At 50.6% G+C, this 12,360-nt stretch overlaps 1 protein-coding gene across 9 annotated transcripts in view; it reads right to left on the bottom strand.

The window, feature by feature from the left end:
- ncor2 (nuclear receptor corepressor 2) overlaps positions 1-12,360 on the bottom strand; it is a 1,088,322-nt gene that overhangs the window by 286,694 nt on the left and 789,268 nt on the right. For all 9 annotated transcript variants that reach the window (XM_072510208.1, XM_072510371.1, XM_072510235.1 and 6 more), the window contains one exon: positions 92-227. In XM_072510208.1, coding sequence (XP_072366309.1) covers positions 92-227 — 136 coding nt within the window. The remainder of the gene's footprint in view (positions 1-91; positions 228-12,360) is intronic.

The following is a 12,360-nucleotide window of genomic DNA, read 5'->3' as shown; positions in this document are numbered from 1 at the left end:
ATTCTAACAGGACTGGACAGGGTAGATGCAGGAAGGATGTTACTAATGACGGGTGTGTCCAGAACCGCTGAGCTGCCGAGTTTTCACTTACCTGCGGGTTCCTTTGCTGGGGCTCTGATTATGATCTGCGGGCTGGGCCTATCCCAGCTTCCTCTTCCCAACTGGAGCTGCTGCTGGTACTCTGGGCATAGCTGTGGGTTCAGATCCTCCTGGGGTAAGTCACACAGCTGGAAGGTAAAACGGGTTTGGTGAGAGAACAATATTCAGGGCACCTTTCGACCTGCCAGCTGAGCCCCGAAATCCGACATCGTCTGCCTTTATTAAATAACCAGAGGTTTGACAACGTTTAACAGTTTTAGCCTTTCCTCCTCTGGCAACTTGCCCAGTTCATTTCGAGACAGAGGAAGATAAGCAGATAAAATGTGTTTGTTGATAATACAAGTGAGAACCTTTTATGTTCAGAGTGAATGGGAATTAGGAATGAAACAAGAAACAGAGAGAGAAATGTAGAATTTAGTAACTTCAGCCTCTATGTCCTTCCTAATCTCTGCGCTGCATTCCTGTTGGGCCTGGACTTCCAGTGCAACCTCCAGAGCCTCACCCTCAAATTTGGTGGGCCCTTAACCCCCCCTTACCGTTTGCGGCCTCGCGATCCTCAAGGTCGATCCCCCCTCCCTTTTTGCCAATCTAACTGCGGATTGCAAACCCGTTGCCACTAGGAGCAGACGGCACAGCACCCAGGACAAGACCTTCATCAGGTCCGAAGTCCAGCGGCTGCTTAAGGAGGGTATTATCGAGGCCAGCAACAGCCCCTGGAGAGCCCAAGTGGTAGTGGTTAAAACTGGGGAGAAACGCAGGATGGTCATGGACTATAGCCAGACCATCAATCGGTACACGCAGCTCGACGCGTACCCCCTCCCACGCATATCTGATATGGTCAATCAGATTGCATAGTCCCGGGTCTTCTCAACAATTGACCTGAAATCCGCCGACCACCAGCTCCCCATCCGGAAGTCGGGCCGGCCATACACTGCCTTCGAGGCGGACGGTCGCCTCTACCACTTCCTTAGGGTCCCTTTCGGCGGCGTGAGAGCAGCTGGTTAGTCAGTTTCAGTGGGAGCATTGCGGAAGGAGGGTGCTGGGAGGTAAGTCAACCTTTAAAAGCACTTCTCTTTGCAGGGGCAGGCCAGTCGATTTCGGCGGGAGTGGAGCTGGCTGGTTGGTCAATTTCAGCAGGAGCTGAGAATTTTTCTTTTTTTTAAAAATGTTTTTTTAGGCGGGATCAGGACGTCGACTCGCGGACGTCTGGGAAGACCCTCACCAATAAATTCTGGTGGAGAGGAAACCCGAGACACTACACGTGTAGTGTCTCCCACCCACCCTCCTCCTCTAACCTAATAATAAAACCCATTGGTCTGAGGTAAGTACCATATTTTTATTATATTATTATTATTTTTTATAAAAATTTAATTTAGTTGTTAGCCAGATCTTGGTAGAAAGTTAGAGGAATGGCAGGGAAGGGAGTGCAATGTTCCTCCTGCAGGATGTTTGAGGTGAGGGATGCAGTTAGTGTCCCTGCTGATTTTACCTGCAGGAAGTGCTGCCATCTCCAGCTCCTCCAAGACCGAGTTAGGGAACTGGGAGGCAGAGGGGGTCATAGATAGCAGCTTCAGGGAATTAGTTACACCAAAGATTGGAGATAGGTGGGTAACTGTAAGAGGGGACTGGGAAAAAACAGTCAGTGCAGGGATCCCCTGCGGTCGTTCCCCCTGAGAAACAAGTATACCGCTTTGGATACTTGGTGGGGGGGACGACTTACCAGGGGTAAGCCATGGGGTACGGGCCTCTGGCACGGAGTCTGTCCCAGTTGCTCAGAAGGGAAGGGGGGGAGAGGAGCAGAGCATTAGTAATTGTGGGACTCTATAGTCAGGGGCACAGATAGGAGATTTTGTGGGAGCGTGAGAGACTCACGTTTGGTATGTTGCCTCCCAGGTGCAAGGGTACGTGATGTCTCGGATCGTGTTTTCCGGGTCCTTAGGGGGGGAGGGGGAGCCAGCCCCAAGTCGTGGTCCACATTGGCACCAACGACATAGGTAGGAAAGGGGACAAGGATGTCAGGCAGGCTTTCAGGGAGCTAGGATGGAAGCTCAGAACTAGAACAAACAGAGTTGTTATCTCTGGGTTGTTGCCCGTGCCACGTGATAGAACATAGACACATAGAACATAGAACAATACAGCGCAGTACAGGCCCTTCGGCCCACGATGTTGCACCGAAACAAAAGCCATCTAACCTACACTATGCCATTATCATCCATATGTTTATCCAATAAACTTTTAAATGCCCTCAATGTTGGCGAGTTCACTACTGTAGCAGGTAGGGGCATTCCACGGCCTCACTACTCTTTGCGTAAAGAACCTACCTCTGACCTCTGTCCTATATCTATTACCCCTCAGGTTTAAAGTTATGTCCCCTCGTGCCAGCCATATCCATCCGCGGGAGAAGGCTCTCACTGTCCACCCTATCCAACCCCCTGATCATTTTGTATGCCTCTATTAAGTCTCCTTCTTAACCTTCTTCTCTCCAACGAAAACAACCTCAAGTCCATCAGCCTTTCCTCATAAGATTTTCCCTCCATACCAGGCAACATCCTGGTAAATCTCCTCTGCACGCCGCTCCAAAGCCTCCACGTCCTTCCTATAATGCGCGGTGACCAGAACTGTACGCAATACTCCAAAATGCGGCCGGACCAGAGTTCTGTACAGCTGCAACATGACCTCCCGACTCCGGAACTCAATCCCTCTACCAATAAAGGCCAACACTCCATAGGCCTTCTTCACAACCCTATCAACCTGGGTGGCAACTTTCAGGGATCTATGTACATGGACACCTAGATCCCTCTGCTCATCCACCACTTTCAAGAACTTTACCATTAGCCAAATATTCCCGCATTCCTGTTATTCCCTTCCAAAGTGAATCACCTCACACTTCTCTACATTAAACTCCATTTCCCACCTCTCAGCCCAGCTCTGCAGCTTATCTATATCCCTCTGTAACCTGCTACATCCTTCCACACTATCGACAACACCACCGACTTTTAGTATCGTCTGCAAATTTACTCACCCACCCTTCTGCGCCTTCCTCTAGGTCATTGATAAAAATGACAAACAGCAACGGCCCCAGAACAGATCCTTGTGGTACTCCACTTGTGACTGTACTCCATTCTGAACATTTCCCATCAACCACCACCCTCTGTCTTCTCTTCAGCTAGGCCAATTTTCTGATCCACATCTCTTAATCACCCTCAATCCCCAGCCTCCGTATTTTTTGCAATAGCCTACCGTGGGGGAACCTTATCAAACGCTTTGCTGAAATCCATATACACCACCAATCAGCTGCTCTACCCTCGTCTACCTGTTCAGTCACCTTCTCAAAGAACTCAATAAGGTTTGTGAGGCATGACCTACCCTTCACAAAGGCCTGCTGACTATCCCCTGATCATATTATTCCTATCTAGATGATTATAAATCCTTGGTCCCTTATAATCCCCTCCTCGATTTCGGCGGGAGTGGAGCTGGCTGGTTAGTCAATTTCAGCAGGAGCTGAGAATTTTTCTTTTTTTTTTTTTTAATCAGTTTTTTAGGCGGAATCAGGAAGACGACCCGCGGACGTCTGGGAAGACCCTCACCAATAAATTCTGGTGAGAGAGGAAACCCGAGACACTACACGTGTAGTGTCCTCCACCCACCCCTCCTCCTCTAACCTAATAATAAAACCTATTGGTCTGAGGTAAGTACCATATTTTATTATATTATTATTATTTTTTATAAAAATTTAATTTAGTTGTCAGCCAGATCTTGGTAGAAAGTTAGAGGAATGGCAGGGAAGGGAGTGCAATGTTCCTCCTGCAGGATGTTTGAGGTGAGGGATGCAGTTAGTGTCCCTGCTGATTTTACCTGCAGGAAGTGCTGCCATCTCCAGCTCCTCCAAGACCGAGTTAGGGAACTGGAGCTGGAGTTGGAAGAACTTCGGATCATTTGGGAGGCAGAGGGGGTCATAGATAGCAGCTTCAGGGAATTAGTTACACCAAAGATTGGAGATAGGTGGGTAACTGTAAGAGGGACTGGGAAAAAACAGTCAGTGCAGGGATCCCCTGCGGTCGTTCCCCTGAGAAACAAGTATACCGCTTTGGATACTTGTGGGGGGGGGGGACTTACCAGGGGTAAGCCATGGGGTACGGGCCTCTGGCACGGAGTCTGTCCCTGTTGCTCAGAAGGAAAGGGGGGAGAGGAGCAGAGCATTAGTAATTGGGGACTCTATAGTCAGGGGCACAGATAGGAGATTTTGTGGGAGCGTGAGAGACTCACGTTTGGTATGTTGCCTCCCAGGTGCAAGGGTACGTGATGTCTCGGATCGTGTTTTCCGGGTCCTTAGGGGGAGGGGGAGCAGCCCCAAGTCGTGGTCCACATTGGCACTAACGACATAGGTAGGAAAGGGGACAAGGATGTCAGGCAGGCTTTCAGGGAGCTAGGATGGAAGCTCAGAACTAGAACAAACAGAGTTGTTATCTCTGGGTTGTTGCCCGTGCCACGTGATAGTGAGATGAGGAATAGGGAGAGAGAGCATTTAAACACGTGGCTACAGGGATGGTGCAGGCGGGAGGGTTTCAGATTTTTGGATAACTGGGGCTCTTTCTGGGGAAGGTGGGACCTCTACAGACAGGATGGTCTACATCTGAACCTGAGGGGCACAAATATCCTGGGGGGGAGATTTGTTAGTGCTCTTTGGGGGGGTTTAAACTAATGCAGCAGGGGCATGGGAACCTGGATTGTAGTTTTAGGGTAAGGGAGAATGAGAGTATAGAGGTCAGGAGCACAGATTTGACGTCGCAGGAGGGGGCCAGCGTTCAGGTAAGTGGTTTGAAGTATAATCCCCAGGGTTTCCTGAAACAATATGTTGACAGGCCAACAAGAGGCGAGGCCACGTTGGATTTGGTTTTGGGTAATGAACCAGGCCAGGTGTTGGATTTGGAGGTAGGAGAGCACTTTGGGGACAGTGACCACAATTCGGTGACGTTTACGTTAATGATGGAAAGGGATAAGTATACACCGCAGGGCAAGAGTTATAGCTGGGGGAAGGGCAATTATGATGCCATTAGACGTGACTTGGGGGGATAAGGTGGAGAAGTAGGCTGCAAGTGTTGGGCACACTGGATAAGTGGGGCTTGTTCAAGGATCAGCTACAGCGTGTTCTTGATAAGTATGTACCGGTCAGACAGGGAGGAAGGCGTTGAGCGAGGGAACCGTGGTTTACCAAGGAAGTGGAATCTCTTGTTAAGAGGAAGAAGGAGGCCTATGTGAAGATGAAGTGTGAAGTTTCGGTTGGGGCGATGGATAGTTACAAGGTAGCGAGGAAGGATCTAAAGAGAGAGCTAAGACGAGCAAGGAGGGGACTTGGGGCTTGGGGCTTGGGGCTGCTCCCCCTCCCCCCTAAGGACCCGGAAAACACGATCCGAGACATCACGTACCCTTGCACCTGGGAGGCAACATACCAAACGTGAGTCTCTCACGCTCCCACAAAATCTCCTATCTGTGCCCCTGACTATAGAGTCCCCAATTACTAATGCTCTGCTCCTCTCCCCCCTTCCCTTCTGAGCAACAGGGACAGACTCCGTGCCAGAGGCCCGTACCCCATGGCTTACCCCTGGTAAGTCGTCCCCCCCACAAGTATCCAAAGCGGTATACTTGTTTCTCAGGGGAACGACCGCAGGGGATCCCTGCACTGACTGTTTTTTCCCAGTCCCTCTTACAGTTACCCACCTATCTCCAATCTTTGGTGTAACTAATTCCCTGAAGCTGCTATCTATGACCCCTTCTGCCTCCCGAATGATCCGAAGTTCTTCCAACTCCAGCTCCAGTTCCCTAACTCGGTCTTGGAGGAGCTGGAGATGGCAGCACTTCCTGCAGGTAAAATCAGCAGGGACACTAACGGCATCCCTCACCTCAAACATCCTGCAGGAGGAACATTGCACTCCCTTCCCTGCCATTCCTCTAACTTTCTACCAAGATCTGGCAAACAACTAAATTAAATTTTTATAAAAAATAATAATAATATAATAAAATATGGTACTTACCTCAGACCAATGGGTTTTATTATTAGGTTAGAGGAGGAGGGTGGGTGGGAGACACTACACGTGTAGTGTCTCGGGTTTCCTCTCCACCAGAATTTATTGGTGAGGGTCTTCCCAGACGTCCGCGGGTCGTCTTCCTGATCCCGCCTAAAAAACTAATTAAAAAAAAAAAAAGAAAAATTCTCAGCTCCTGCTGAAATTGACTAACCAGCCAGCTCCACTCCCGCCGAAATCGACTGGCCTGCCCCTGCAAAGACAAGTGCTTTTAAAGGTTGACTTACCTCCCAGCAACCTCCTTCCGCAATGCTCCCGCTGAAATTGACTCACCACTCACCAGCTGTTCTCCCGCCGAAATCGACTGGCCTGCCCCTGCAAAGACAAGTGCTTTTAAAGGTTGACTTACCTCCCAGCAACCTCCTTCCGCAATGCTCCCGATAGTGAGCAGTGATAGTGAGATGAGGAATAGGGAGAGAGAGCATTTAAACACGTGGCTACAGGGATGGTGCAGGCGGGAGGGTTTCAGATTTTTGGATAACTGGGGCTCTTTCTGGGGAAGGTGGGACCTCTACAGACAGGATGGTCTACATCTGAACCTGAGGGGCACAAATATCCTGGGGGGGGAGATTTGTTAGTGTTCTTTGGGGGGGGTTTAAACTAATGCAGCAGGGGCATGGGAACCTGGATTGTAGTTTTAGGGTAAGGGAGAATGAGAGTATAGAGGTCAGGAGCACAGATTTGACGTCGCAGGAGGGGGCCAGCGTTCAGGTAGGTGGTTTGAAGTGTGTCTACTTCAATGCCAGGAGTATACGAAACAAGGTAGGGGAACTGGCAGCGTGGGTTGGTACCTGGGACTTCGATGTTGTGGCCATTTCGGAGACATGGATAGAGCAGGGACAGGAATGGATGTTGCAGGTTCCGGGGTTTAGGTGTTTTAGTAAGCTCAGAGAAGGAGGCAAAAGAGGGGGAGGTGTGGCGCTGCTAGTCAAGAGCAGTATTACGGTGGCGGAGAGGATGCTAGATGGGGACTCTTCTTCCGAGGTAGTATTGGCTGAAGTTAGAAACAGGAAAGGAGAGGTCACCCTGTTGGGAGTTTTTTATAGGCCTCCTAATAGTTCTAGGGATGTAGAGGAAAGGATGGCGAAGATGATTCTGGATATGAGCGAAAGTAACAGGGTAGTTATTATGGGAGACTTTAACTTTCCAAATATTGACTGGAAAATATATAGTTCGAGTACAATAGATGGGTCGTTTTTTGTACAGTGTGTGCAGGAGCACTTTGGGGACAGTGACCACAATTCGGTGACGTTTACGTTAATGATGGAAAGGGATAAGTATACACCGCAGGGCAAGAGTTATAGCTGGGGGAAGGGCAATTATGATGCCATTAGACGTGACTTGGGGGGGATAAGGTGGAGAAGTAGGCTGCAAGTGTTGGGCACAAGTGGGGCTTGTTCAAGGATCAGCTACTGCGTGTTCTTGATAAGTATGTACCGGTCAGACAGGGAGGAAGGCGTCGAGCGAGGGAACCGTGGTTTACCAAGGAAGTGGAATCTCTTGTTAAGAGGAAGAAGGAGGCCTATGTGAAGATGAAGTGTGAAGTTTCGGTTGGGGCGATGGATAGTTACAAGGTAGCGAGGAAGGATCTAAAGAGAGAGCTAAGACGAGCAAGGAGGGGACATGAGAAGTATTTGGCAGGAAGGATCAAGGAAAACCCAAAAGCTTTCTATAGGTATGTCAGGAATAAGCGAATGACTAGGGAAAGAGTAGGACCAGTCAAGGACAGGGATGGGAAATTGTGTGTGGAGTCTGAAGAGATAGGCGAGATACTAAATGAATATTTTTCGTCAGTATTCACTCAGGAAAAAGATAATGTTGTGGAGGAGAATGCTGAGCCCCAGGCTAATAGAATAGATGGCATTGAGGTACGTAGGGAAGAGGTGTTGGCAATTCTGGACAGGCTCAAAATAGATAAGTCCCCGGGACCTGATGGGATTTATCCTAGGATTCTATGGGAGGCCAGGGAAGAGATTGCTGGACCTTTGGCTTTGATTTTTATGTCATCATTGGCTACAGGAATAGTGCCAGAGGACTGGAGGACAGCAAATGTGGTCCCTTTGTTCAAAAAGGGGAGCAGAGACAACCCCGGCAACTATAGACCGGTGAGCCTCACGTCTGTAGTGGGTAAAGTCTTGGAGGGGATTATAAGGGACAAGATTTATAATCATCTAGATAGGAATAATATGATCAGGGATAGTCAGCATGGCTTTGTGAAGGGTAGGTCATGCCTCACAAACCTTATTGAGTTCTTTGAGAAGGTGACTGAACAGGTAGACGAGGGTAGAGCAGTTGATGTGGTGTATATGGATTTCAGCAAAGCGTTTGATAAGGTTCCCCACGGTAGGCTATTGCAAAAAATACGGAGGCTGGGGTTTGAGGGTGATTTAGAGATGTGGATCAGAAATTGGCTAGCTGAAAGAAGACAGAGGGTGGTGGTTGATGGGAAATGTTCAGAATGGAGTACAGTCACAAGTGGAGTACCACAAGGATCTGTTCTGGGGCCGTTGCTGTTTGTCATTTTTATCAATGACCTAGAGGAAGGCGCAGAAGGGTGGGTGAGTAAATTTGCAGACGATACTAAAGTCGGTGGTGTTGTCGATAGTGTGGAAGGATGTAGCAGGTTACAGAGGGATATAGATAAGCTGCAGAGCTGGGCTGAGAGGTGGCAAATGGAGTTTAATGTAGAGAAGTGTGAGGTGATTCACTTTGGAAGGAATAACAGGAATGCGGAATATTTGGCTAATGGTAAAGTTCTTGAAAGTGTGGATGAGCAGAGGGATCTAGGTGTCCATGTACATAGATCCCTGAAAGTTGCCACCCAGGTTGATAGGGTTGTGAAGAAGGCCTATGGAGTGTTGGCCTTTATTGGTAGAGGGATTGAGTTCTGGAGTCAGGAGGTCATGTTGCAGCTGTACAAAACTCTGGTTCGGCCGCATTTGGAGTATTGCGTACAGTTCTGGTCACCGCATTATAGGAAGGACGTGGAGGCTTTGGAGCGGGTGCAGAGGAGATTTACCAGGATGTTGCCTGGTATGGAGGGAAAATCTTATGAGGAAAGGCTGATGGACTTGAGGTTGTTTTCGTTGGAGAGAAGAAGGTTAAGAGGAGACTTAATAGAGGCATACAAAATGATCATGGGGTTGGATAGGGTGGACAGTGAGAGCCTTCTCCCGCGGATGGAAATGGCTGGCACGAGGGGACATAACTTTAAACTGAGGGGTAATAGATATAGGACAGAGGTAGGTTCTTTACGCAAAGAGTAGTGAGGCCGTGGAATGCCCTACCTGCTACAGTAGTGAACTCGCCAACATTGAGGGCATTTAAAAGTTTATTGGATAAACATATGGATGATAATGGCATAGTGTAGGTTAGATGGCTTTTGTTTCGGTGCAACATCGAGGGCCGAAGGGCCTGTACTGCGCTGTATTGTTCTATGTTCTATGTTCTTTCGGTGTCGCAAATGGGGTCTCGGTCTTCCAAAGAGAGATGGACCGAATGGTCGACCAGTACAGTTTGCGGGCCACCTTTCCGTACTTAGATAATGTCACCATCTGCGGCCATGACCAGCAGGACCACGATGCCAACCTCGATAAATTCCTCCGCACTGCCACCCTTCTCAACCTGACCTACAACAAAGAGAAGTGTGTGTTCAGCACGACCCGGTTAGCCATTCTCGGCTATATAGTCCAAAACGGACTTCTCGGGCCCGACCCCGACCGCATGCGCCCCCTCATGGAACTTCCCCTCCCCCACTGCCCCAAGGCCCTCAAACGCTGCCTGGGGTTCTTTTCCTATTACGCCCAGTGTGTCCCAAACTATGCGGACAAGACCCGCCCACTCATCCAGTCCACCCAATTTCCTCTCGTGGCCGAGGCACAACATGCTTTCGCCCGCATCAGAGCAGACATCGCCAAGGCCGGGACGCGCGCAGTGGACGAGTCACTGCCTTTCCAAGTAGAAAGCGACACTTCAGACGTCGCCCTTGCCGCCACTCTAAACCAGGCAGGCAGACCCGTGGCATTCTTTTCCCGCACCCTTCATGCCTCTGAAATTCAACACTCATCCGTCGAAAAAGAGGCCCAACCTATCATTGAAGCTGTGCGGCATTGGAGGCATTACCTGGCCGGTAAGAGATTCACTCTCCTTACGGACCAACGGTCGGTAGCCTTCATGTTCAATAACACACAGCGGGGCAAGATCAAAAATGATAAAATCTTGCGGTGGAGGATCGAGCTCTCCACCTATAATTACGAGATATTGTATCGCCCCGGTAACTGAACGAGCCCCCAGACGCCCTCTCCCGAGGTACAGGTGCCAGCGCACAAGTGGACCAACTCTGGGCCCTACACAACAGCATTTGTCACCCGGGGGTCACTCGATTGTACCATCTGGTCAAAGCTCGCAATCTGCCCTACTCCGTCGAGGAAGTAAGGACAGTCACCAGGGACTGCCAGGTCTGTGCGGAGTGCAAGCCGCACGTCTACCGGCCGGACCGTGCGCGCCTGGTGAAGGCTTCCCGCCACTTTGAACGCCTCAGCGTGGATTTCAAAGGGCCCCTCCCCTCCACCGACCGTAACACGTACATTCTCAGTGTGGTCGATGCGTTCTCCAGATTCCCCTTCGCCATCCCATGCCCCGATATGACGTCTGCCACCGTCATCAAGGCCCTCAGCACCATCTTCGCCCTGTTCGGTTTCCCCGCCTACATCCACAGTGAAATGAAAATCGCTTATTGTCACAAGTGGGCTTCAAATGAAGTTACTGTGAAAAGCCCCTAGTCGCCACATTCCGGCGCCTGTTTGGGGAGGCTGGTACGGGAATTGAACCGTGCTGCTGGCCTGCCTTGGTCTGCTTTCAAAGCCAGCCATTTAGCCCAGTGCTAAACAGACCCTGGCTGGGATCCTCATTCATGAGCGATGAGCTGCGTCAGTTCCTGCTCAGCAGGGGTATTGCCTCCAGCAGGACGACGAGCTACAACCCCCGGGGAAACGGGCAGTTAGAGAGGGAGAATAGGACGGTTTGGAGGGCCGTCCAGCTGGTCCTATGGTCCAGGAACCTCCCAGCCTCTCGCTGGCAGGAGGTCCTCCCTGATGCTCTACACTCCATCCGGTCACTATTGTGCACCGCCACTAATAACACACCCCATGACTGTGTTTTTATCTTCCCCAGGAAGTCCACATCCGGGGTGTCGCTCCCGACTTGGCTCGCTGCTCCAGGACCGGTCCTTCTCCATAGGCACGTCCGACTCCACAAGGCGGACCCCTTGGTGGACAGGGTTCACCTGCTCCAAGCCAATCCTCAATATGCCTACGTTGGGTTCCCCGACGGCCGCCAAGATACTGTCTCACTCAGGGACCTGGCACCGTCAGGTTCCACCCCAACACCCCCCCCCCCCCACCAATGCGCCCCCCCGCCCCACCTCCCACCGCGCTGCCAATATTGACCCCACCAGACCACCCCCCCCCTCCCCTTTTCCGCACAAGAGGACGAAGAGGACTTCGGCACGCTCCCGGAGTTCCCCGATGACTGGCCAGCATCAGCACCGCCACCACCGCCATCGGTGCCACCTCCACCACCGCCAGCACCGACTTCGCCGCCACCGTTACGCCGCTCCCAACGAAGCACCAAAGCACCGGACCGGCTGAACCTTTGACGGACTCCGGACCGTCAACATGGACTTTTCTTTCCCGATGACTGTACATAATTCCACTAATTGTATATAGTTTCACGTCACCCCCGCCGGACTCATTTTTAACAGGGGGTGAATGTGGTGAACCACTGTATTAGGGGATGTAAGGTAGGACCTGCACTACAGGTTCGCCGGTAGCTCCTGCCGGCTGGCTCCGCCCACGGAGAACTGTATAAATATGCATGACCTCCAGTGCCCTGCCATTTCGCCAGCTGCAGCAGGAGGCCACGCATCTGACTGTAATAAAGCCACAGTTGTCCCCAACTTTAGTCTTTGTACAATTGATCGTGCATCACTGAGAGAGAGACAGAGAGAGACAGAGAGTGAGAGACGGAGAGAGAAACAGAGAGATAGAGATAAACAGAGAGAGATAGAGTGAGAGAGAGAGAGGAAAGAGAGACAGTTAGACAGAGAGACAAAGACAGAGAGAGAGAGAGAGAGGAGAAAGAGACAGAACGAGAGACAGAGAGAGAGACCGAGAGAGAG

The sequence above is a fragment of the Scyliorhinus torazame genome, chromosome 1, assembly GCF_047496885.1.
Source record: "Scyliorhinus torazame isolate Kashiwa2021f chromosome 1, sScyTor2.1, whole genome shotgun sequence".
In the NCBI taxonomy this organism is placed as follows: domain Eukaryota; kingdom Metazoa; phylum Chordata; class Chondrichthyes; order Carcharhiniformes; family Scyliorhinidae; genus Scyliorhinus; species Scyliorhinus torazame.
This window is presented reverse-complemented; position numbering and strand designations above follow the sequence as displayed.